The sequence below is a fragment of the Canis lupus genome, chromosome 35 (genome assembly GCF_048164855.1).
Source record: "Canis lupus baileyi chromosome 35, mCanLup2.hap1, whole genome shotgun sequence".
Taxonomy (NCBI): domain Eukaryota; kingdom Metazoa; phylum Chordata; class Mammalia; order Carnivora; family Canidae; genus Canis; species Canis lupus.
The window spans coordinates 20,191,078-20,218,284 of NC_132872.1; the positions used below are offsets into that span (position 1 = coordinate 20,191,078).

Below are 27,207 nucleotides of genomic sequence, written 5' to 3' on the forward strand. Positions count from 1 at the left end.
ACATCAAAAGAGCACTGACTTAGGTATTTAGTGTATGACAAGAATATATGTGTGCTTCACACTGTAGTGGGACATGTATATATATCACATGGTCTATGTGCAGTTTATGTCATCACTTTTAAATACATATGCTTTAAACATACACATGTCTAATAAAATTTCCAATCACCCAAATACAATTGAAAAATTCTATAATACTGGCCTGTTGCATGATTTGAATATCTCAGGATAATTCTTCAATGATGATATAACCCTTTCATGTGTCAACTAATATTTCCCGCTCTTACATATGATGCAAAGAAGGATTTATCACAGAAATTTGGAGACTACAGTAGACTAGGACAAGCATGGCCTTCAGAATCAGGTCAGGCCTAATAGCCAACTTATCTACTTGGAAGCTAACTGCATTTGGGACTTATGGATAGTTTTAGCAGATAGTCTTCAGCTATTAAATGGGGGGCATTTAATACTACTTACAACTATTACGGATTAAATAAGATCATGTATGGGTCCTAGCACATAGGATTGGCTCAATAAACAGCAATCTGTTTCTCTGATGTACGCATAGCTGGCTTTATCTTCTTTTGAAGAGGAAGCATTTCTATGAAAGTTCATGCTTACGTAATTCCAAATGGCAAGTTGGGTGGTGTGCTAATGGTAGAAGAGAAGAAGCAGGAGAGCGCCCTCTTAATTAAGTTTCTAGGACAGCCACAGGGGACACCCAAATAAGTACCATGTTATCACTGAAGACGGAGACACACGCATTAAGGAACCAATCACCGTCGAAGTCCAGGACTACATGTAGTGGCCTGGCCTGCCATCGTGGGAAGGCATAGACAATTTTATTTTGCCGCATTCACTGCTCAGGGCTACGGGGAATCACAGTCAGTTTTGTCCCCTCTCTAATAAAGACAGTGACTTTCTACACATGAACAGCCTACTTTAGACAAGAAGACAGCTGTGAGAGGCATGTGAAGACATATTTCATTTTTATTATCTTTTAGGCATAGACGGGTATGTTAATCCATTTCCACGTACAATTCTGGTAACACAGACAGGAAGTGAGACTTGAACTGGCAAGACCTGTCTCCTGTTGCCAAAGCGTTACATTGGAGAGATGCAAGCTCCGAAGTTAAGGATGGTGCAGTATCTTCCTTCCCAGCCTCGCTGTGCATGTGGCTCCCGTTACACAAATAAACTCCGCTTTTTTTCTCCAGGCATTGATTCAATAGTAATAGTGCTGTCCCCTTTGTCCCCGGCAAACTTCCTGCTTTCCGTCCAGAGCTCTGAGTTTCAAATGTTCTGCTCTTTAGGTTCTGACAGCTGTTTTTGGACTTAGTTAACTACAGCAAGTGGAAGCCAAGAAATAATTGTAGTATTACCCTCTCTATTGTGACAGCGCTTCTTTCTGTAAATATATCTTAGGAGTTAGACTTTGAATCTTTGATCTCCCACACCAAAAGAAAAAAAAGAAAAAAAAGATATTTATAGGGAAGTAATTTCATTTTAGTGTTCATGGTGTATTGTGGAAAGCAGATGTTTAAAAATTTTAGAATTTCTTTAACAAAATTCTAAAGAGAAAAGAAAAAAAAAGAAATCACAGTATTTACAGAGATAACAGAATGGCTTAGCCATGCAAAACAAATAACTTTGGTTTTTTTCCCCTTTCACTTTGGTTTAAATATTGACCAAGATTCAATTTTTTTTTCCTGCCAAATAAAACTTCAATAAATCAAAGTTTAGAGGCAAAATAACATATTTTCTTTTTCCCCATAATATTTTATACAGCATTGAGTCTAGTAGGATATTTTATGTATTGAGTCCATACCAATGCACTACAGGAAGCTTTTATTAAACTGAGTCACTACTGCTCAGAACAATCAACAGTTTACTAAATGTACAATAACATGTGTTTCTAAATAATGCAGAAGTGGCGAAATATTATTCCCAATCTCCTTCTGACTTTATCTTCTATTTCGTTTTCATTGCCTTCAGAATTGTTTATCTCATCAGTCTAAAAAACAAACATCAGTTTTCCTTTTCCTCCCAAAGAATACAGTTCTTTACCTGGAAATCTGATGTTCATTTTTTTTTCTTTTAATTTTTTTCCTGTAAAGTTACGTAAATCCTGGGACAAAAAATGGCTGTGCAGGGTTCTCCCAGAAACCAGGCTTCTGCTTGAAAGAGCAAAGTTTAAAAGTCTAGTCACAAGTAGCTATGGGCCTTTATCCAGTCTACTTCAAAAAGTTTCCAATTTATACTACCACCCTAAAAAGTTCCTCAAGCATAAAACATGTTTATAAAGTTACAAATTTGAATGTAACTAAAGATACATAGACATTTTATTATTACACTTTCATGTACTGCTTGATAAATTATGTACCAGTTAAAAACACTAAATTATCTCAAGGTGCATTCAATATCTGTAGCGTAGTTAACAAAAACACACACGAAAAAAATATATATTCTATATTCTGTGGAAAATAACACAGCTTTGATAATGACCACTGTTAAAAATCTCCAATTCTGACTGATATCTATTTTTTTTTTAAAGGAAATAGGTATAATTTTAAGGCAGTGGATAACCCAAAGGATTTAACACCAATTTTTAATTACAGTGATTTACATTGCGAGCTGTGAAAATGGGAATGTTATCCATGATTTTTCCAAACTGTCTCTCACACGTTGGGTTTTTTTTCTTTTGACAGAAAATAATTTATTAGCAGGTGTCTCTAGAGGTAAGTGCTACCCAAATTCTGTGTTACGTCTTGTTTAGAATAGGCAAAATTGTCAGTTTGGGAGTACCATTATCATGTATGTGTGTCCATGTGCATGTGTGACTTACTTCTGAGAGTCAGCTGGTCGTGCATGCACAGAATCAATTCGTCTGCTGCTTATCAATCTGACTCTCTGCTTCCCCTTCCCTTGTGATTAAAAAAAAGAAAAAAAAATCACAGTTTTTGAATAGAGCAATGTGTGCGTTCCCCAGGCTTCACAAGCTGCCACCTTTGGGATTTAGGTGCTTGTGAGAAAATTTGGGGGCATTACTGATAGCAATCAGAATCAGAAATGTACCTGTTCAGATTATCCATATAAACGATTGAAATAAAAACATTACATTATACATCAGATTAACAGCAACTCCCAGAACAAAGCTTACAGTGTATAAAAATAGCTACGTAAAAAATTTACATAAAAGGCAAACCAAAAAGAAATCCTCAGTGCAGACATTTACAGAAAAAAAAAAAAAAAATCAAACCAAACACAATACATGACCTATTATCATGGCTGCCAAAACTTGTTTTTGTTTGTAATTTCATTTAATTGTTTTAACTTGAGATAATTCTCTAAAATCCTGTGACAGCTTGGTAGAATGAACTGCTTAATACTTGAACCATGAATTGCTGTCAATGTCTTTGTATATGTATTAAATACAATCCACGTTCATGCTTCAATTGGTCTATATAGTTTTTTTTTTCTCTGAAATGATGAAAAAAAAACACAATTTAGTAGGTTACCATAGCAATCATTTTTCACCATCAACAGATGCCTTGTACTAAAAGTGATAGGAATTACTTTATAGGATCCTTTCATAAAACTCCATTGTCCCTGAGCCCATCTGTAATCCCAGGCATTGTTGCAGTCCTTCTACGGGTAATTTTTTGGAATTGTTGAGAGTCTTTATTTTTATGAAAATTGCTTAATTCATATGAAGATTAGAGGGCTTTTTGGGAAAATATTTCATTCTTTAAGTTTTGTCTTTAAGCTTACTTTTTCTTTGAGAATTCACTCTATCTAATTTTGAAGAAAACAGAAGGCAAAATCTGTTTATAAAGGACTGAGGAATGAGCCCTGCAGAGGAAGAATAAAAAAAATCAGGTGGGGATGTTGCTTATTTGGTCTCCAAGGGACAGCGGGATGGGGGAAAGGAACTGAGTTTTTTACTTCTTTCACCCGATCCGTTTGAGATCCCGGTGTTCAGATTTTAAAAATGTTTTATTTCAATTATTCTACTTTTCTTTCCCGTGTGCATCCTTTCAGTTATAATTCTTTCCCATGCCTCCTGCCTTGGGTGACACACTCAGATTGTGACTTCTGCTTATATAAATAAACCAATAATGAACCAAAGTTTTACTGTGGTTGTTGGGGATTTTTACATCCGATGAGCAAGCTACAGCAACAGCTACTCTCAAGGACACACAAAATAAGTTGTCCAAATGGCTTCTCTTTTTGGCTGGCTCAGGAGAACATAAATCAACAAGAAAAGCTCAAATTCTAAGTGGCAATACCGTGAAAGACTTCTTTTTGGAGACTGTCTTTAAAAATCACACTCCTATAGCTATTATATAGAAATATATGCAATATATGTAACATTGGAATATACACGCATACATATATGTGCACGTGTAGATACACATATATACACGCACACACATATATATCGTACACATGCTAACTGCAAAAGTGTTTGTGTGTCTACAAAATTTGTCGGGCTTTCCATGAAAATAGTTTGGGAGATGGCTGCATATATACATGGACTCTTGTAAGTATTAAATCCTTAGATCAAAATTTTTATATTTAAAAGTTATTCTCATAATTGCTTTTTAAAATAAATCTGAAGCATAGAACCAGCTCTCTTCCAACCATAATACCAATTTATAAAATTAAGCTTTGCACTCAGCAAAAAAAAAAAAATTTTTGGCATTAGAATACAAAATGCTAATTGAACGTTAAAATCTCAAAATTGATTTTAATTATTCAGAGGATAGTGGCTATTTTTTAGAGGATGGGGAGACCACTGAGATTCCATTCTTCTGAGAACACCTTTCTGAGTTGCCAAAGTGTCCTCTGGAGGAACTCTCCTGTTTTGCAAGCTGCAATTCTGAAGCGTCTCAATGTCAACGCTTTCCCTCCCTCTCTGGAGGTGGGGGGTCGGGGGGTGTCACACTTGCTTGGGACTTATTTCTAGAAACCTCACACAGCCTACCCACCTGGACAACAATTAGAACAGTTTCTCTCTTAGGCTTCTGTTTTGTGATTGTTTTCTTCTAACTTTTTGTTTTCCTCCAGATTACCAAGGTCCTTGTTTACGTGTTTTGATGCAGTCCTGTAAGAAAATTAAATAAATACCATCACGTTTAACATGTGCGCATTTAACTCTTTTTTCTTTGTAATTTTATAAACGGGTGACATTAATGTGTCTTGAAAAGCATATGTTTTACATCTAATCCAGGCACCAGACTGCAGCAAACCATTCTGCAGTGGTGAGCCTTGACTGGTAACAGAACACACTCGGGTGCAATTACCTTGGTAGTGGAGTTGCATTAAACACATGGTAGGAGAAAAAGCAAGAGAGAGAGTATTTTGAACACAGACTATGCACACTTAGTTGCATCATCGTTTTGGCTGGGATATTTTTCTCTTCACTTTATAGGAAGTAATTATCATTTAATAATAAAAACTTCCCTTTTGGGTAAATACTTGCTGCAAAATGTTTCCAAGGGAGTTTTATTAGGGCGTTTCCCTTTCAACATCCCCTATTATGCATCCAGATTGAGTTAATGGCCTGTATCTTTATCAACTGTTTAATCAAATAAATCAAAGCAAGATTCAACAGGGACCCAAGCTTATGACAGAACACTGACAGCAGAGGCTAAAGCAGCTCTGGTGGTGGTTCTCAAATTGTGGTCCTAGACCAACATCTCAGCAACCTCTGGGAACCTGATAGAAGTGCAAATTCTGAGGCCCCACAATGAACAATGGAAACAAAAGCTCTGGGGAGATGGCCAGCAATCTCTGGTAAACAAGACCACATGGTGGCTCTACCGCATGCGGAAGTTTGAGAACCAGCGCCCAAGTAGCTGCCATGGTTACACATGACTCTTCTATCTTTTAAGAGCTGAAATCAGGTTTTCTTAAACACCAGCTAAATTCCTTGGTTTGGGGATGACTCAGGAGAAACCACAACTGTATTTTTTTTTTTTTAAAGATTTTATTTATTCATTCATGAGAGACACACAGAGAGAGGCAGAGACACAGGCAGAGGGAGAAGCAGGCTCCATGCAGGGAGCCTGATGTGGGACTCGATCCTGGGTCTCCAGGATCATAGCCCAGATTGAAGGCGGTGCTAAACCCGCTGAGCCCCCCGGGATGCCCCACAACTGTATTTCAAAAAGTATTGGGCTGCTTGGGTTGCACACTTAGCTAAGGGTCTGCGTTTTGGTTTTGGCTCAGGTCAGGATCTCACAGGTCATGAAATCTGGCCCCAGTGTCGGGCTCCACCTTGCTGGCACAGTAGACTTCAGATTTTCTCCCCTTCTCTCTCTGCCCCTCCTGCTTATGCTCTCCCTCTGGCTCTAAAATACATACATAAATCTAAACAAAACAAAACAAAAAAGTGTATATTTCCTTCCTTCTCTTTCCTGTATGTAAGGAAACTAGGGAGAAAGCTCTATTTTTCCCCTAAAAATAATTTCCCCCTAAATGTATTTCTATTATTGAAATAGAATTCCTGGGACACCTGGGTGGCTCAGTGGTTGAGCATCTGCTTTTGGCTTAGGGCATGATCCTGGGGTCCTGGGATTGAGGATCGAGCCCTGCATCAGGGCTCCCTGCAGGGAACCTGCTTCTCCCTCTGCTATGTCTCTGCCTCTCTCTCTCTGTGTCTCTAATAAGTAAATAAATAAATTCTTTAAAAAAAATAGAATTCCTTTGCTCATTTGCTAAGAATCACAACTTTACTAGAAAGAGATATGTAATGGTATATGATACATGTACAAGTGAGATAAAGACATATGGCTCATTTAAGCTGAGATACTCATTATATTTAGCACAAGTTTAATTTAATTTGTGATTTAAAAATTCTTAGTTTAGCTTAAACTACAGCCTTCTAAGTCCATTCATAAGGCAGGAGAGCAAGCTCATACTCTGCCAACATGACTAAGTGCTAAAATATGTAATTCAATTTTGCATCAGACATTTAAAAATGTAAATAAGACATGTTGTAAGTTTGAGTCTATGTCTTGACTTATATTATCACAAAAATATTTTCCATCTTCCAGTAAAATGGTACATAATAGTGAATGACAACTTTCTTATCTTATGTATTTTCCAGGCAAATGGAAGAATGATGTAGATGGATATCCTCATTCTCTCTCTCATATATTTTATGTAATAAAATATATATAAAATAATTTAATATATAAAGTATAAGATACATAAGCTGTCTATATATATCACATTATGTATATCACAGATAATTTGAGGTTTAATCTTTTTGGTTAACAAATTACTTAACAGATAACAAAGTTTTAGTAAACTTAACAGTAAAATAGAGGAATGGTGATTTTTTGATAGAACTTGAATTTTCTATGAATCTCTGAATCATTTTCTTTTTAAAATAAATCTATGAATTCTTTTAAAAATGGTTTCACTGGGGGGCTTGGGTGGCACAGTCTGTTAAGTGTCCCACTCTTAGTTTCAGCTCAGGTCATGATCTTGGGGTTGTGAGATCGAGCACTGCGTTGGGCTCTATGCTCAGCATGGAATCTGCTTAAGATTCTCTCTCTCCCCCTCCCCAACATGCTAGCAAGCATTCTCTCTCTCTCTTTCTCAAATAAATAAATCTTTAAACACAATAAAATAAAACGTTTCAGTTGAAGACTAATATCCATACAGGGTAATGTGTCTATCACTAGCATACAATTCAATGAATTTTCAAAAACTGGATGCTTGAATGTAACCAGCGCCGAGCTCAAGAAACAGAAGAACTGCAGACCCAGAAGTACCACCGTTATGCTCCCTTCCAGTCTCTACCACCTCTCCATCAGTTACTATAATCCTAAGTTCTCACAGAAAGCTCTACCTGTCCCTGTCATTTGTACATAAATGGAATCATACTACATGAATTCTTGTCGGCTTTTTACTTAAACTAATGTTTGTGACATTCATATATAATGTTGATTGTCATTATAGGTTGTTGATTCTCATTGCTACAGAGCCTGTCATTGGGGGAATACATCATGATTTATTTATTTATTTTATTGGTGATGGGCATTTTTGCTCTTTGTAGTATTTTACTTATATATAAGTTGGATCTTTTGTAGGTGCCCCACATTTTTCTTATGTTCTTATGTTCCTTATCTATTCTTTTCCATACTGCCCCTTCAATCTAGGTGTTTTCTATTGATCTGTATTCCGGTTTGCTTTTTATGTGCCCTGCTGTAAACAATCGGCTTTTATTTATTTATTTTTTTAATATTTGTTTGAGAGAGAGCATGTGCATCAGCAGCAGCGGAGGGGAACAGGGAGAGGGAGGAGTAGGCTCCCCACCTGAACATGGAACCTGAGGCATAAGCCTGAGATCTGACTTGAGCCAAAATCAAGAGTTGGCCACTTGACTGACTGAGCCACCCAGGCACCCCACCAATCCACTTTTAAATTCACCCATCAAAGGCTTATTTTCTAATACTATATTTTTCTGGTTTAAAATGTCGATTTGATTTTAAAATATTTAAGAACACATTTCAATTCATCTCCTTTGACCATCTTTTCTTCTATGTTCAACATATTATCTATAATCATTTTAATGTCTTTGTCTATTTATTAATTACAATGTCCAAATCATGCACATCTGTCTGCTTTTCTATTTTCTTGATAATTGATTGTATTTTCTTGACTTTTTACACAGCTAGTCCTTTTCATTTTCCATGACACCATGTGTATAGATGAACTGTAGCAACTCTATACAATGTTATTTTCCATTAGGTAAGGTTTCTCTTTTCCTTTGTTAAGGAGATAGGGTGAGGAGCTGATGATTCCAGTTCAGTCTAGACTTGAGCTAGGTTAAGGCTCAGTTGCAGTTTTACTAAAAGTCTACCTTTGGTTTATCCCTATTCCCATGGCAATGGCCTTCTTTAGCTTCTGATTAAGGTACTGGCATGTTTCCCTTTCTTCAGCCCTTAAAAACAGAAAGAACTACCTCTTTCCTTTGGAGAGTCTCCACCCAGATCTCTAGCCATCTGTCCCATGACACTTTAAGATGTAGCCAATCTTTTTAGTCTCCTTGATCACTAACTCCTTGAGAATAACTACTATGCTGTATTTCTATTTTAACCACAGCACTTAATATATTGACTGAATACAGTAGGCATCCAAAGGACATTTCTTTTACTGAATTGAATTAACTGACCTCATTACAGTTAATATGTATTTCCTTCCACTGTTCCTTATGATATTAGTGTTTACCAATATAAAGTCCATACAGTACCATGACAGTACCTGAGTGATTCCTTATTCCAGTCTTTTCAAATAAAACTGAACAAAATTATACATATAAACACATACCTTGATTATTCTAATAGCTTCTAATGATATAGTCTAATAAATACTAATAACCATAATTTCTATAAGTCAGTAAGCTATTGTAGTAATCATGGAAAGCCACGTGTGTCTCAAAGCCTCTTCTCTCCCTTCCTTTTATTCTCCTTGCCTTCTCTTGCTTCTCTGATTTTTCCTCCATTCCTTTTCTCTAGACTTCTCCTTTCACTATCTCTCTCTCGTTCTTTTTTTCTTTCAAACTCATTTCATTAACCACTATGCCTTGCCTTTAAAGTGAAAACTCCAACATGTTTGGAGCCACTAGAGAGAGTAACACTTAAAAGAGTCAATGTTCTATAGGCATCTTCTAAAAAAGAAAATTTTTTAAATTTAAAAATTTAGCAATGTAATAAATCAGTTTTGCAATTCTGATTTTTTCAACTTTCTTTGACCCATATTGGAAGAAAGAAGTTATGTTAAGGTTCATGACATAACGATTTCACAACATTGAAATAACATATGGACTATGAGAAACTCTGGTACCAATAATGATTTTTTAAAACTCCAAAACCCATGTGTTTTGTTAATCCTTACATTTATAACAATTATAAACTCTCAGAAAAATAAACTATTTGCCTGTACTAGAGGGGGACAAAAAGAAAGTAGAAACTGAAGAAAATTTGACCCTTATGCTGGGTGAGTTCTATTGTTATACAACTTTTCTTCTTAAGTCACTCTCCAGCTGGAGACACAAAGACTAACTAGAACACTGTAAATAAAAGGAAAAAAAAATCTCAGAAAGAAGAGAGCAATAGAGTGGAGAGAACCCCAAACATGTGTGTAAATCATAATAAACCCCTTGGATGATTCCTACACTGTGTGTGTGGAGACAGAAATTTCACTTAGCCAGACAGAAAGCAACAGGTGGAAAGTTTAAAAATGTGACAAAGATTTTAGCTACTGTCTACACAGGGAAATATAGTTTGGAGCTGAATCTCACCAAGCCAAAAGCCCTTGGCAAACATATCAATCTTTCCCAGAAGAGCCAAGTAAAGACTATGTGTTGAGTGTCAGTATTCAACTTAAGATAGATATGCCATATAAAATGTAAATGTAACCTTCACAAAATCAAGGAAATCAGCTAGAGTTTAATTGTCTGCTGGGGAAAACAATCCATATTTTTTAGAAGAATATAATGGAACATAGAATCTCTGTATCACCCCAAAAAGACTAATCTACAATTTTTAAAAAGTTACCATACATATGAAGAATAGAACAATTTAACACAAAGTCTAGAGAGTGTCCTTGGATGACACAGACTTTGGAGATAGCAGGGAAGAATTTAAAATCAGTTATTGCATTACATATTCTATGATATAAAGACAAACGTGGTGACAAGGAGAGGACAGAAATCTCAGTGCAAAAAAATGTAAACAAAAATAATTCTACCGTTTAAAACTACAATATTGCAAATGAACAATTCATGGAATTGTCTTATCATCAGACTGGAGGTACAGAAGAAAGCCTCAATGAACTTAAAGACAAAACAACATAAATTATACAGTTTGAAAAATAGAAAGATGATAGGGAAAAAAAGATCCTGAGTGACCTATGGGACAATACTGAACAGTCTCATGTATGTGCAACTAGAGTTCCAGTAGAAGAAGTAAAAGACAATGGGGCAGAAAATATATTTGAAGAAACAATGAAAAAATATTCCCAGATTTGTTGATGCCCATTAACTTGGAGATCCAAAGTGCTCAGCAATCCCCAAAGAGGAATGACGCAAAGGAAAACACACCTAAGTGCTTCATAATCAAACTAACAGAAAGCAAACATAAAGAAAAGGGCTTGAAATAGCCACAGAAAATTTGTGCAGGGGAACAATGACACAAATTACTGCTGAGTGTCTCATCAGGAAAAAAAAAATCTCATAACAGAGATAACCAAACATCTTTAAAATGCTGAAAACAAAATCTCAACCCAGAATTTTATATTCAATAAAAAGACTTTTGAATAAGGGCAATAAAGACATATTAAATTGGCTGAAAGAAAACAAGGAGAAATCCTCGCTAGCAGACCTGTGCTCAAAGACGTATTAAAGGAAGTTCTTTGGTTGAAGGGAAATGACACTACATGGAAACCCACATGTACAAGAATGAATGTAGATTATATATATATGGTAAAATATAAATACTATTTAAAACAATTTCTTATAAAGACAACCAATCATTTAATGCAATATATACAGCATTGTAAGAGACCCTTGAAACATTACAATCTCATTGAACCTCCTCCATCCATTTTCCTATTGCTGTCATATTCATTACAACTGCATATATTACAAACCTCACACTATAATTATGTGAAGGAGGTTAAATACATTTATAATGTTTCAAGGGTTTTACATTATTACATGAGTAGATTGTTGTAAATTAAGAGCTCTTATTGTAATCCCTACAGCAACTGCAATAAAAGAATACAAAGAGGTATAGTTAAAAGGCCATTAGAGAAATTAAAATATAATAGTAAAACTTATTTGAATAACTCAAAAGAAAGTAGGAAAAGAGGAAGAGAGAACAACTAGAAAACAAATAGTGAAATGGTGGTTTTATATGTAATTGTATCAATACTTAAGTTGAGCATAGCTTGGCTAAATCCTCCAACCAAAGGGAGATTGTCAGACTGTACTAAGCAAGCAGAACAACTAAATGCTACATTTCAAGGGTTAACATTTTTTCTAGAGGGTCCAGATAGCAACTATTTCAGGCTTGTAGGCCATATGGTTTGTGTTCCAACTCTTCAACACTGGTATCATAAAGCAACACAAATAGCATGTGAAGAAATGGGCATGGCTGTGCCACCATAAAACTTTATTTACAAAATCAGGCAACAGCCTGAGAATCATAGTTTGATCAAGCTTACTGCATATGAGATGTACTTTAAGTATACAGAGATAGAAAATTGAAAATAAAAGGATGGAAAAAGATATACATGTAAATAGTAAGCATATGAAAGTAATATAGCTATATTAATATCAGGCAATGTAAATTCAACATGAGGGATATTACAGCAATAACGAAAGACATTTCATAGTATAACAGATTCAATACATAAGGAAGTCCTAACATTTAAAGTGTATGTCATTAGAGAAAACATAAGGCAAAAACTGATAGAATTAAAGGGAGAAATAAACAGACAAATACAATCTTATTTAGAGAATGTAATACTCCTGTCCCAGAAGCTGATAGAATTAATGGACCAAAATCCCAAATTGACAATCATGATGAAATAACTAGTACTGAGCTAGCTCTAGTACTAGAAGTGTATGCTTATAGCCCTCTTACATGTGAAGTGACTTCATATATACTGAAAAAAGAAAAAAAAAACAAAAAACCTTGTAAGAATAAGAAGATGTAAACAAATTATTATCTACCTTAATCTGACATACAGCTATGGAATACTGTACCAATCAACTATAAAATATTTTTTTTCAAGTGCCCATATAGCATCCAGCAGGTAATATTGTATGACTGCATGATAGGCCAAAAGAACAGATCTCAGTGCATTTCAAAAGACTAAAAGCTTGCACAAGCTTAACAAAACAGAAGTCAAGGAGAAATGTTTGGAATTTAACAATGTTTGGAGTTACATGGCTCCAAAGAAACCACAAAGGAAATCCAAAAACATTTAAACTGAATGAATATGAAAATACAACATACTGAAATTTGTGGAATGCAACTAACATAATGCTGAGGATGAAATTCATAGTTTAAATGCTTGTGTTATGAAAGAAGAAAGGATAATATCAGTTATCTAATTTTTTTTTAAAGATTTTATTTATTTATTCATGAGAGGCACAGAGAGAGAGGCAGAGACACAGGCAGAGGGAGAAGCAGGCTCCATGCAAGGAGCCTGATGTGGGACTCGATCTCAGAACTCCAGGATCAAGCCCTGAGCTGAAGGCAGATGCTCAACCGCTTAGCTACCCAGGCGTCCCAAGCATAAGAATAAATTTTATAAGACACGTCATTGTCCACAATAAAAGTCATAAAATATTGCTAAGAAAAACTGGAGTGTAAATAAAGAGATATGTGCTGTTCATAAATTGGAAGGCTAAATAAGAAGTCAAATTTAAAATTCAAATCTTGGTGACTGAGTGGAGCCCAGTGACAGGATGGCTGGGCACAGATTGGTGTTGGTATTAGGAGATCTGCACATCCCATACCAGTGCAACAGTTTGCCAGCTAAATTAAAAAAACTGCTGGTGCCAGGAAAGATTGAGCACATTCTCTGTACTGGAAACCTTTGCATGACTACCTCATGACTCTGGCTGGTAATGTTCATATTGTGAAAGGAGACTTCGATGAGAATCTGAATTATCCAGAACAGAAAGTTGTTAACTGTTGGGCAGTTCAAAATTGGTTTGATCCATGGGCATCAAGTTATTCCATGGGGAGACATGGCCAGCTTAGCCCTGTTGCAGAGGCAGTTCGATGTGGACATTCTTATCTCGGGACACACACACAAATTTGAAGCATTTGAGCATGAAAATAAATTCTACATTAACCCAAGTTCTGCCACTGGCGCATATATAATGCCTTGGAAGCAAACATTATTCCTTCATTTGTGCTGATGGACATCCAGGCTTCTACAGTTGTCACTTATGTGTATCAACTAATTGGAGATGATGTGAAAGTAGAACAATTGAATACAAAAAGTCTTAAAAGCCAGGCCTATCTTGCTGGTTTTTTTTTCATTCCCATGTTCGAATCAAGTAATTAAACATTTATGTACCACAAAAAAAAAAAAAAAAAAAAAATTCAAATCTCAATTTTGTCTATAAATTCAAAGAAACCATAATCCCAAAAAGCTCTTAATTGTTTTGGTAAAAGACAAATTGCTAAAATTTATATGAAAATGTAAAGAAGTAAGATTTCTAACACAGCAGAACATCAAAGTTGAAGGACTTACATTATTATTGTTATTACTATTACTATTACCATTATTATTATTACCACCACCACCAGTACTACTATAAATGTTCCAAAGCCAAAAGAAAGTCTTTTTTAGCATACAGTGCTGGAATGAGTTGACAAATATATGTATAGCAAAAGCAAAAACCAACCATCCAAACAAACCACCTTTATCTTGATGTATCATATCCTTAAATGTATAAAGTTTCTAGAAAAAGACAGAAAAATATCTTCACCATTTAGTGATAAGCAAAGATTTTGAAAAGTGGGCACAGAAAGTACTAAACATAATAGGAAAAAGTTCCTAAATTGTTCTTCATTAAAATTAAAAACTTGTGCTCATTGAAAGACAGTGTTAAAAAAAAAAAGAAGCCAAGTTACAGACTAGGACAAAATAGTCACGATATCGCTATAACAAAGGATTTTTACACAGAATATGTAAATAATTCTTACAGATCATTCACAAACAGATACACACACAAAACACAAATACGAGTAAAATCATAAGTAAAAGACCTGAATAGTCACTGCATAAAAATAATGACCAATAAGTACATGGAGCTTAAAATCCTTAGGCCTCAGAGTAATACAAGTTAAAACCAAAATCAGGTATCATTTCACACCTCCTGGAATGGCTAGATTAAACAGAACGACAACACCAAATTTAGGCAAGGATATGCAAGAACTGAAACTCTCAAGCACGGCTGGTAGGAGTTGGGATTTGGACAACTACCTTAGAAGGCTATCTGGTGGTTTCTTATGAAAAATATCTACCCTATGACCTGCAATTCCATTTCTAGGTACTAACCCAAGAGAATGAAAACATATGCCCACAAAAATGCTTGTATAAGGATGTTTTTAGCCATATTACTCATAATAGCCCAAACTGGAAACTATCCAAACGTCCATGGACAGGAGAATGGATTAAAATAATGTGACATATTCTAACAGTGGAACATTACTCGGTAATTTCAAAAAATAAAATCATTAATACATGTTCCTCAGGAACATGATGTTAAATGAAAGAAGCGAGGCACAAAAGAGTACGTTCTGTATAATTCCATTTATATGAGGTTCAGGATTAGGCAAACATTATCTCTGGTGTTAATAATCAGCACAGTGGTTGCCTAAGGGAATGTGGATGGTGGGGCTGAACAGAAAGAGAGTCCAAGGGAACATTCTGGGGTGATGGGATGTTCTATTTGATAACTGGAGTAATGATCACAAAGCTGTATTACATATATCAAAACAGATGTAATTGCACATGAATTGTAAGCATTCTTTACCTTAATATAAAACATTATACTGAGAAAAGCTAAAGCATAGATGACTTGCAGCAGGGACAAAAGAACCAGGTAAAACGTGCTGGGAAAAACTGCATACCTTTTTCATTTCCCTTTCTATTTACTTTCGGGTGGATTTATTGTTTTAGGGACAGAGAGTAGCTTCTATGGTTTCATCAAGTCATATTAAATAGAAGGAGGTACCAAGGGGAAGGGAGTGACTAGAATTATCTCTGGGGAAGCTGTATTCAGGGTAAATCACAGAATCTTTCAACATATTTGTCCAGGTAAATCAGGCTAAAGATCACTGCTCACAGTTTGGAATTTAAAAAAAAAAAGGGGGGGGGGCGTGTTTAGAGATAATATGACATATTTGTGGAACATGTTTGTAGAGTGAGAGTCTAGTAACTTCTAATGAATTGCTTTTCTTATTTTAAAGTTTATAAAAGAAAAAAACAGTAAGAAATGGTAAATGAAGAGCAATATCTCCCTTCTTTTCTTAATTTCACTCTCCAAAATAATAGCTGCTAGCAGTCTTATAATGCCTTAGTGTGCCAGGCAGTGTTCTAAGTGTGGCATAGATATTAAATTATTTCAGCCTTAGGATATCTCCATATTACATTGAGACTAATAAAATTGCTTATGATCACACAGCTAGTAAGTAGCAAAGCCAGGATTCAAACTCCAGGAGTCTTGCTCTAGAATCCATGAACCACATTACAGGGTTACACAAATATGCTAAGTGTTAACCATTGTCAAATGTGCTAAGTAGAAATAAAAATAGTGTGGCTAGTGGGGGAGGGGGTATTCATTGACTATTCGTATATAAAATTTACATGCATTTTATTATTAATTTTCCCATTTTTATTACTGAGACTCCACTCTCCCTAGCAGGGAAAAGCCTTTAAAAATTATGCTGATTAGTTTGGCTTGGTTTTGAAATTGATATGGTAACAATAAACTTAAGTTTATGCATGTAGGGACGCCTGGGTGGCTCAGCAGTTTAGCGCCTGCCTTTGACCCAGGGTGTGATCCTGGAGACCCGGAATCGAATCCCTCTGCCTATGTCTCTGCCTCTTTCTCTCTCTCTCTCTGTGTCTCTCATAATGAATAAATAAAATCTTTAAAAAAAAACCCTAAAACTTTATGAATGTATCTTTTTTAACGTTGGAAAATTTCAGAGATTTGAAAGAATCACAGAGGTTAGAAATGCATGTATGCCTGGAAGGAGAGACAAATGTATTTAAGTCATTCTCTTCAGCCAAATATTTTTTGGTCAATTGATTGGAAGGACAAGTTTAAGAATTTATAAAGAATGAATGCTTGGGTCAAAATTTTTATGGTTCTCCTAAACTTTCTTCATTGTTTGGCTTCGTAACTTTAAATATGAGAGGCAATTTAAATCATAGAATAGCAAAAATGTTGGAAGAAGCCCTAGAGGTGAATGACTCCTCTAATCTGTGAAGCATGAAGAAAAGTCTTGGCCTTAGGGGTCAGTGGGCCTGAATTCTCATCTTCATGTGTCAAGTCTGGGCTGCAAGTCCTTGGTTAAATACCTTCTCGGAAGCATGCTTGCTCACCTATAAATCCGGAGTAATAGGATCTGATAAGTAGGGCTGCTAAGAGGGCACATGTGATAGTGTATAGGCAAGGAAAGCGCCCTGCAGGTAGCACAGGCTGACCAAACTGATGAGAGTCATGTAGCTAATGCTCACAATCATATAGCTGCTAAGTAGCAGAAGGGAGTTCAAACTTAGGTCTTAACTCTTCATACTATGTTATTTCCATAAGTGCAGTGCCTATTAAGGGTTCAAGTTGCTTTTAAATAACTTTGTAGAAGATTCTCCACCTCGTTTGTGGTATTTTGCTCAATATTATAGACTTGTTTCGAGATCTCCTTCAAAAGAAGTAGAGGACTAAAAATGGCGGTGCCAGCAAAGTTGCCTTGATTTAAATACCTCAAAGTTGCTAAGACACCAGATCTTAAATGTTCTCACCACAAAATGAGGTGGTAATTATGTGACATGATGAAGGCGGTAGCTAATGCTCTAACATACTGTATCACGATATATAAGTGTATCAGATCAACATGTTGTTCACCTTAACCAGTGTTGGGTGTTAACTACCTCCCAATTAAAAAATCATTTAGTAGGGGATGAAGGAGGTTAGCAAAGTGAAGGAGGGTGAAAGTGGCAGGCATAGCCAATACATCACAATCTTGGGAGGTGGGATCATTTGAAAAGACAGAATGCCATAATGGAATTGAACGGTTGAAAAACAAAAACAATACCCACTTAAAATAATTCCCACATGAAAGAGTTCATAAAATTTTAGGTGTTTCAAAAGCAGGTTTATGTAGAACAAATTTGAAAACTCTTCTAGAGGGAGCATGAGTAATCATGAACACTTCCTAGGTAGAGGAAGCCTGATGTAGCCACTTATTCAGACATTTGTTAAAACCATAATCTCCAGGTTGGTTTCATCTAAGAGACCCTTGACCACCATATTTCCTACCACTAAATTGGAAGTAAGCGCTAAACAGACATTTGTCATCTCAAAATACACATTGTGTGAATCTGCCTGGTAGACACTGCAGAAGGGCACCGAGGCTACCAGTATCTAAGACTGGGACCCTGACAGTGTGGAATCATCACTTTTGGCAAACGGGCCATTGATACCTGTGCAGGTAATTAAGGTCATCTCCAAAAGAATAGTTATTTTTCTTTCTTCCCTGGTCACATAGCTCTCAGCAGAGTGAGTTTCCTCCTGAGCCAAGCTTACTAAAGAGTCAGAGGAGAGGAGGGCTCTAGTTCCTGCATCTCAGAAGAAAAGTTGTCAGCATTTTCTAGTTTTGAAGAAGGAAAAGAAGAAGAATAAAGAGTTTGTCTTGTTAATACTACTTTCAATTTTATATCCCTAGAATTTTAAGACTCTTCAAAGAAACTCTCCACTAAAATAGGGAATCCTTAAGTCCTCAGTAAAAATTTTAAAAATGGTCTCTCATTTAGGCCAATAGTGAATATGGGGACCATCCGTTACATAAACAATTGGGGGATTGAAATAAACATAAGAATTCTGAATATGCAGAACAGGATGCTGCCTGCATGCATTCAGCCTTCAGAGTTCAAAGTGCTTCCTTAACGTGGGTAATGCTGGTATAGCACATAGCCTGGCTCAGGGACCAGGGCTTCCCTACACCTTTGAAAAGAGAACACACTTGAAATTTAAGAAAAGCATGTATATAGACACCTAGAAAATATTTAAAAAATGGAAAACATTATCTTTTGAAGCAAGCCCTTTCCTCTGGAAACATTTCAGGGAATATCTAGAAGGAGAGGGGAGGGTTATGGATGGATGGTTCTGACCTTTGAGTGGCCAGTGACCTTGTAGTTGATTGACTATATGGAGACTCTAGCATTTCTACATTATCTTATTTTCCTATAGTCCTCTCTGTTATTTATAGTTTGATAGGATAATGGGGCATTTTCTTCCCTTCATTCTGGCTGCCTGCTAGGCTATGGTTAGGGAAAGAGAAAGAAACCAAAATTTGGGTTTGCCAGATTTCTAATACAAGGGGAGAGGCCATGTCAGGCCTGTACTTTAGAGCACACCCTTCCATCCCTTGCACTATATTAAATGCCAGCAGGCACTCAAAGCCAGAGATGAAATTTTAATTCCAAAGAAGTCTTGAGGCAGCAAATTATATTTGAAATTATATGGGATATGGAATAATATACCACATGTATTATCTTGAGCAGGTTAATTTCACAGAGACTTGGACACTGTGAAATAGGGTTAATTGCATTTAACTCATTAAATTGTTGAGGATTTCAGTTAAAAAAAATAAAAAGAAGACTAGTAGGTGCTTATGTAGTGATGAAGAAAGTGATTAAAAATGTGCTATATTGGTCCTCAAGCACTATCTTCTCAAATTATTCAGTAGAGAGTCAATTTTCCCTTGGGGGAACATACATTTGATTTTAAAGTAAGTATTGATTGGAAATAGAATTCAGTTAAAATCAACTTTCTTGCGAGATCTTCTATATATGAAGAGATACTAATGAGAAAAATTTTAGAAAGGCTTAGTAGCATTGTTAAGAAACAAATAACAATGTTTCTTGAAATTTCAGGGTTTTGGGCAAGTCCTCATTAATCTTTTTGCCAGTTTAGGACCATCTCTGTTTTTTTTTTTTTTTTTTTTTTCTTCCTGAGACAGTAGTGGAATACTATAGCGTTCTACAAGGTAAAACTGACAAGGTGAGTTTTAGACTTCTAGTTTGTCCATATATTACATAAAAACTTTATGAAAATAGTCATGGATTCCACAGTTGCAAAAGATAAATCTCTTGGTAAGTGTCCAAGATTCACACAATGTGTATTTTGAGATGACAAATGTCTGGTTAGAGCTTACTTCCAGTTTAGTGGTAAGAAGTAGGGTGGTCAAGGGTCTCTTAGATGCAACCAACCTGGAAATTATGGTTTTAACAAATGTCTGAATAAGTTAGTGGCTACATCATGTTGCCTTTATATTTTTCCTTTATCTTTGGTTCTCTTAATTTTTCATTAGTTATTGCACTACAAGGTATATGAGAGGATTTGGAACTCAAATAGTAGCCGGTAACTTCCTGCATAGCTAAAAACAATGTTCAGGGGACAGGATAGAGAGAAATCGAGAACATAATAAAAAATAGTAATTGAATCAGTCCTCATTCTTTAATGTTCTCCTATCTATTTATTTTTTATTTTTTATTTTTATTTTTTTTTCTCCTATCTATTAAATAACTAGACATGAAGTAGGCTTAGTCAATTAATGCTTTTTGCCTAGAACTGTGAGTAAATACCCTACATACACAGGAAATGATCAGTCATTCATTTTCATTAACAAAAAACAGTCGATTTAGAGAAACAGCTTCCAGTGAGAATTTATATGATTCAAAGCAGCAGAGGAATCCTGAGTCCTAACTCTCCAATGAATATACCAGAACACAATGCCAAGTACAACTACTAAGCATTTCTTGCTGTAGCTCTCCACATTTGAAATAGATATAAAAATATGTAGCTCACACTAATGGAATGGGTTATGAATATTTGCTAAGTATCACTAGGACTGTTACAAATGTACTCTTTAAGTTCTCCTTGGGCATAAAAGATTATTTCTCTCCTCTCTCTCCACTGACTTTTTAAAATGCCAATGCAGAGAACTTCCCCTGAATGTTGTTTAAAACTCCCCTGCTCTGTGAGTTGTATCACTGAGGTTTTTATTTTTTTTTTTTTTAAATTTTTTTTATTTATTTATGATAGTCACAGAGAGAGAGAGAGAGGCAGAGACATAGGCAGAGGGAGAAGCAGGCTCCATGCACCGGGAGCCCGACGTGGGATTTGATCCCAGGTCTCCAGGATCACGCCCTGGGCCAAAGGCAGGCGCTAAACCAATGCGCCACCCAGGGATCCCTCACTGAGGTTTTTAGATAAAATATTTAGCTCATACCTTTTGTTCAAAGTGTTTGTCATAATGGTGACTCACGAGATCGTTAATGGTATTATTTTTCAAGATGGTAAACAAAGGCGTATATATCTAGGGAAAAGCTCTATATCTTTATTTATTTATTTATTTATTTATTTATTTTATTTATTTATTTATTTTTTTTTGCTCTATATCTTTATTAAAAAATGTCTTCTACTCATGTAAAATGGTGATGAAAGAGCTAAAGATAGTAATGAAATCCTCGTATTGATTCATAAAGGTGAAGTTATTATATAGAAAAGAAGAAAAAGAACATACTAGACCGCAAAATGGCCTTAGCAATTCTTAACTTGAAAGCTCTTACTACAAAAGTGCACTTACTCTGGACACAGGGATTAACAATAACTCATATTGCAAAAATGCTGGCTTATCTCAGAGGGCACTAGCAAGGAGTGACCTATCAGGAAGGCAGAAAACATGGCAAATCTTAAGAGTTTCACAAATTTTTCATAAAAGCACTTTGATGCTTAGGATGAGAATTCTAATTTATTACCTTGATATTATAAATAATATTAACTCTGGCAAAATTGATATGCTTTTCAATTAAATAACAATTATTTCGACAAATGGTCAAGGCAGATGGTAAAATCCGTGCTTAATTTAATGAGGTACTTTAATGGAAATCCATGAAGTCTTAACCCTTAACCTAAAGACACCATGAAGCCAAGTGTCCAGCATTTATTTATCCATGATTTTAATTTTGGGTCATCATGTGATAATAACCAATGAAGAAACAACAAAATCCCACACACATAATTTCCTTTTTTATACAGAGAAGGATAAATGGGGTCTAATGTGATCTTGGCCATTAGAATAGGATGATTAAGAATGTTGAGGATGTTCCAAAAATTTAATGCTTATTTGGCCATAATGTAGAGAACTGCTGTTTATTTTTCCGCTCAATTCCAGGATACAGAGAAATTTCATTTTTTTATTCTTTTAAGAAATAAAACTATATTGGAATGCATCAGAAATCCTAAGTAAATAAGATGGAAATACCCCAGAGCCCAAGATGTTAATTTGTGAGTACTGTAGAGCAGATTATAAGGAGAGAATAAGATTTTGACCAGCAAGAAACTTATACACATAGAAGGAGAATTTTAATAAGATACTGCCTCTGGGCAACTGTTTGCATTTCCTTTCATGCACATGGTACAGGCAATCTTCTAAAGTTTCCACAGAAACCATGGACACAAACCCACATGAAGTGTTGGTAGGTAAAAAGGTCACTGCAAAAAGGAACACATTTGTCACCAAGTGACGGTGGGGGCCGCTCAAGATTGAGTAGTGAGGTGTCAAGATCAGAAGTGACTGTGCCCCGATGTGAGAGTGGACAAATTCATCAACTACAACACATATTAGGAAGACGTTTCTGCCTTGCATGACCGAAAAACAGAGAAAAAGGAAGGCATGGTGAGAGAAAATAAGAACTAGTGATTAAGCACAAAGATGCTGAAATAGCACTGCCTGAAATCAAATACAACTTTGGCCCCTATGAACTGTGTAACCTCAAGCAAGTCATTTAACCATCCTCTGCCTTAATTCTTTCAAATGTAGAATATGAGTAATAACGGTATCTACTTCAGAGATGATGGCAGGATCAAAACAGAACTCAATGCAAGCTCATACTATGTGACCTTAAAAATTTCTGAGCTATTGCCTCCCTTTGATGGCAGCTCCTTTTGAATATTACTTTCTTCACTAAAACGGCTTTCTTTACAAGGTAGGATCATGGGTCTTATTCAGGCTGCTTTTCCTTTTGATTTTCTTTTAAGTTAACCTACCTGAGTTGCTGAAAGGGGGTGATACCGGACATCAAGAAAATATAAAATTAAGCCCAGAGTTGCCACTAGCTATATCCATCCCCTTGCAAAAATCAATTTCCTCATGTTTGAAACCAATGGTATACCACAGAATCACTAACAAAACTTTAAAAATGCAAATGCTAGGTGCCCACTCAAATCTGCAGTCAAGGCTGGGGTGATGAGGAATATTAAAAATGTGTGTATGTTAAGAATCTCCTTTGGTTAATTAGATTTTCATTATAAACCACTATTAGATATTATAAAGTTGGATCTATCTGTATTATTTATGACTAATAATTTTTAATCTAAACACCATCTAAATAATTTTTAAAGCAGTCTTCGTACTTTGTCTAATTTCCTTTTTGAATTGCAGAAAAAAGAACGAGGGTTATTTTCCCCTCTGAATAAAATCCTTTTATGGACTAAAGTCACTTAACGAGAACAGAGAAGTGACAAGATAATACCACCTCGCCAACTGTTTCACTGCTGGCCAGACCTGTTACTGCAGGCACCCGGCCACTCCCACAGGATTTACTAACCACTTTTAATTAATGTCCACCAACCTTAGTCACATGGCTTAGAATGGTTGACCTTTTGGAAGTATAAGCTTTTTAAAATGTCCCCCTAGGCACCGAAAAAAAAAAAAAGAAATCAAATAATTGAATTTAGACTACTGACTGAGAAAAATAAGGGGACACATGTGAAATCACACCCCAAGGCAATTCTCCAATGCTGGCAAGGCAGTCACTGTGAGCTGCAAGCAGAACATGATGATCACCCTGATTTGAGGGCCACTCCTTTCCTCTTACAGAACAGTGACAAAGTGTTTTAATAATTCTCCCAGGGGAAGTCAGTGAACAAATGAGGTCTTCTTTCCATAACTTACTTTGATTTCTTCATGTACAGCCAGTAGACAACACCAGCAACTAGGGCAGCCAGGAGGAGACCAACGACGATCCCCACGATCAGTTTTGCCTGGTCATTCACCTTTTCTCTGTTTTCATCTACAACAGAGAAGAGAAGTCCGGGCAATTACAGACACTGTCAAGGATTTCTGAAAAGAAAGTCAATCTGGTTATTTTTTCTTATTAAAAATAATTAAGGCTTACGACTACTATAAGTAACATGCAAACTTGTGCTTTGAAAAGATAAAATTTTTAGCATTTTTACTATCTTGTCTCATTTGCTCTTTTAATTCAAGTCAAAATTGTGACAGCTAAGACGTTACTTATACAATGACACTTCATAAATCTTGAGCTGATAGTCAAGGAAGAAGAGTCGGCAGCGTAGTACCTACCACTTATCTCGTCTGCCTCATCGTGCTCTGGAATACTTACTGAAATGAAAAATGTTAATATGAAATTAAAAACAAAATTTGTTGATATATGAAAGTCACCTTTACCATTATAGTATGATGTAATAAGACTCAAAGATGAAATATCTATTCTTTAGCTAAGGGTAGGAAAAAAATTTACATTTAATAGAGCGTGAGCTTCCCTACAAAGAAATTAATCTTGTTTTAAGGAGAGTCGTTAAAACTGCAAAGGTATTAATCTACCATAGAAAATTTCACAACTGACAAGCTTTAGTGTTAATCTGAAATCCATATTAATTTCTCCACTATTTACCACCTTTTAATAGGACTTTTTTTCCTTAAGAGAAACAAGTTGCCATATATCAAACCTACAATGTAGCATTTCTCAATTTTTCCTACCTCGGTGGAGAATTCTTTTTTATCCTCTAGTATAAGGGCCTTGTCATTAGAGAAGTTCTCACAGTGGTGGGGGTGGAGATTAAAACTGGGGAGGTCCAGAGGCAAAGAGGCATCAGGTGTGATGTTTGCAGAGGCCCTACAATGACTCTGACAGCACCGTGCGCCAGGCCCATTTTAAGAATTGCCAATATCCTGGATTATCATCTGATATCAAATTACATAAATATTCTCCTATGGACCTGCATCAGAACTTCCAGTGACGTTTGTTAAAATGCAGATTCCAAGACCTTTTCTTATACATACTATATTGGAGTTTCACGAGGTGCTCACTGAATTTGAACACAACTGTACTGAATGTTCAGCAAGCCTCAGCAAGGTCTAGAAACTACTGTTCAATGGGTTAGAATAAAAGAGAAACTTGTGTTCAGGAAGAAAGGGTAAGTTCTCTTTCTAGGTAGGACAAATCAATACTGGCTAAATTGAATTTTGAGAAGTCAATGCACCTATTTTAGAGTTAAATTTGGTTGGTTCTTTTTTCCTGTCAATCCATCAGGCTTTTATATTCCAGTCATATTCTGTTAAGGACCATTATCTTTACACAATTATTTTTTCCCAGCCCCAGCTAATTCCTGGCCAGTATATCTCTATCCAGCTATATACAGGAATCCAACTGACTGAAAAAAATAAAAGTTTGGAAGGTCAGCTAGTATCCTGTCCAGAACCAAGCCTCAGTCCAGGGCCTGTCCTGATTTAAGGTTGACAAAGCAATAGGAACAATGATAGAATTGAAGATGATGGATAATTTCAAATTAAATGAAAATTGTTTCAGAAATGGCTACTCGGCATGTCAGATTTTTTTTCACTTGTTCTAAGATAACTTCATTTATCTATTTTTTAGCTATGGCTCCAGTATGATATTCAAAAGCAACAACTTTTGAAATTAGACTTCATGAATTCTAACATCAGCTTTACTTCCAATTTGCTAAATGACTATGTATGTGGCATTCCTATTCAAAATAAAAGGAGGATAAATACCACAAAGAATCGGAATGCAAAAGAACAGAGTAAAGGGAATTAAAATTTTACCAAAATTAAAACTGTAGCAACAATGCTGCAAGGTAATCTTTGAGTTATCTCTATTCTGAACACAATACATGGATTAAATAAAACCTCAGTTCTTATCCTCTGTTGCTCTTGTGAACTATTCCTGGACCAGATAAGGTCTCTGACCCATAAAATATGAAATGATTTAACTGTCAAGACAAGAATAGTACAAGAATGGACACCAAGACAAAAAAAAAAAAAAAAAAAAGAGCCTATGATGATGATACCAGATGTAAAATAAATACATAAAACTTACCATAATGCAGTACAGGAAGATGGAATTGAAGATTTTAAACTAATGAAGAATAACTTCAAATTTTCTTACTTTTTTTAATGCCAGAAATGAAATACTCACTAGCAGAGACATTCAAGGAGTTTACTGTTCTCTCCAGCTGGTTTTCTGCTGTGCAAGTTAATGTAACATTCTCTTCAGGGGAAATGATAATTTTACTATAATACCTGCCATTTATATAAGGAGATTCCTCTGTCTGGAAGAGAAGAGGGAAGATGGATTTAGAAATGGAAATGGATTAAAAACTTGGAAAAGAGTAGTACTGAGTGAAACAGGGGAGGTGCTTTGTAGTGCTTTCTGGTGTTCAAGGACATATGTAAGGTCATCGATAAGACCAATTCAGGCTTAGATCAACAGCAGAGAGGAAGAAGATTAGTGAATCCATAACTGAATTTCTGTTTATGCTTCTATTGTAAATTCTAATAATTTAATTAAACTCTTGATAGGTTCTCACATTAATCATTTGGCATGAGAATACTTGCCTTCAAATTATTAGTGATTAATCTCCAGTTTTCTCTTTTTAAACTTCAGAATTTAATTCTTATTTGTAAATTATGTCATTGTCCTTCACTTCTGGGGTTAATTCCTTCATCTTACACCATTATATCTAAGTACTTATGTATGTATGATTTGTGCATTGGAACAAATCCATTTTTTTTCTCTTTTTCTGAGCTAAATACAGAGAATGGGTTATTTTTCAGTGACTGGTAAGTTCATTTGGTTTTTGTGAGGTCTTAATGAGGATAATCACCTCATTTAACTTCTCCAAAAAAAGAGAGAGTCACTTTATTTTATTTTTCCTTTTTTTTTTTTTTTTTTTAAATAATCTCTACATCCAACATGGGGCTTGCACATAGGAACCCTGAGATCAAGAGTCCCATGCTCTACCGACTAAGCCAGTCAGGTGCCCTCAGACAATTCACTTCAATATCTTCCTCAGGACTTGACTGCTAAATCCAACTGGAATAATTGTCAACGAGTTGACAAATATACTGGAGCTCTTGTCTGAGTCGCATTATGCACACCATGTCCTACCTTGTTCTTTATTTGCTTTCTCCTCAACTATACGATAAGGGCCTTGAGGATTGAGGACAAGAGATAGTCCGCTGCTTAGGGATATTGTCTAGTCCCTGGGGCAAGAGTACTTAGAGGCATCAGTAGTTAGAAAACAACAGATTCACCATGTGATTG

General features: G+C 35.7%; 1 protein-coding gene and 1 pseudogene across 4 annotated transcripts in view; one reads left to right on the forward strand and one right to left on the reverse strand.

The window, feature by feature from the left end:
- Positions 1 to 972: 972 nt before the first annotated feature.
- Positions 973 to 27,207, reverse strand: part of ALCAM (activated leukocyte cell adhesion molecule) — a 211,876-nt gene continuing 185,641 nt past the window's right edge. For 2 of the 4 annotated variants that reach the window (XM_072812479.1, XM_072812482.1), the window contains exons 12-16: positions 26,080 to 26,212; positions 24,204 to 24,242; positions 23,793 to 23,910; positions 4,992 to 5,107; positions 973 to 3,480 (exon numbers count right to left, since the gene is read on the reverse strand). In XM_072812479.1, the coding sequence (XP_072668580.1) occupies positions 5,020 to 5,107; positions 23,793 to 23,910; positions 24,204 to 24,242; positions 26,080 to 26,212 (378 nt within the window). In that variant the 3' untranslated portion in view covers positions 973 to 3,480; positions 4,992 to 5,019. The remainder of the gene's footprint in view (positions 3,481 to 4,991; positions 5,108 to 23,792; positions 23,911 to 24,203; positions 24,243 to 26,079; positions 26,213 to 27,207) is intronic. The other 2 variants (XM_072812480.1, XM_072812481.1) reach the window with 2 other exon arrangements.
- LOC140625192 (vacuolar protein sorting-associated protein 29 pseudogene) lies at positions 13,449 to 14,121 on the forward strand (annotated as a pseudogene).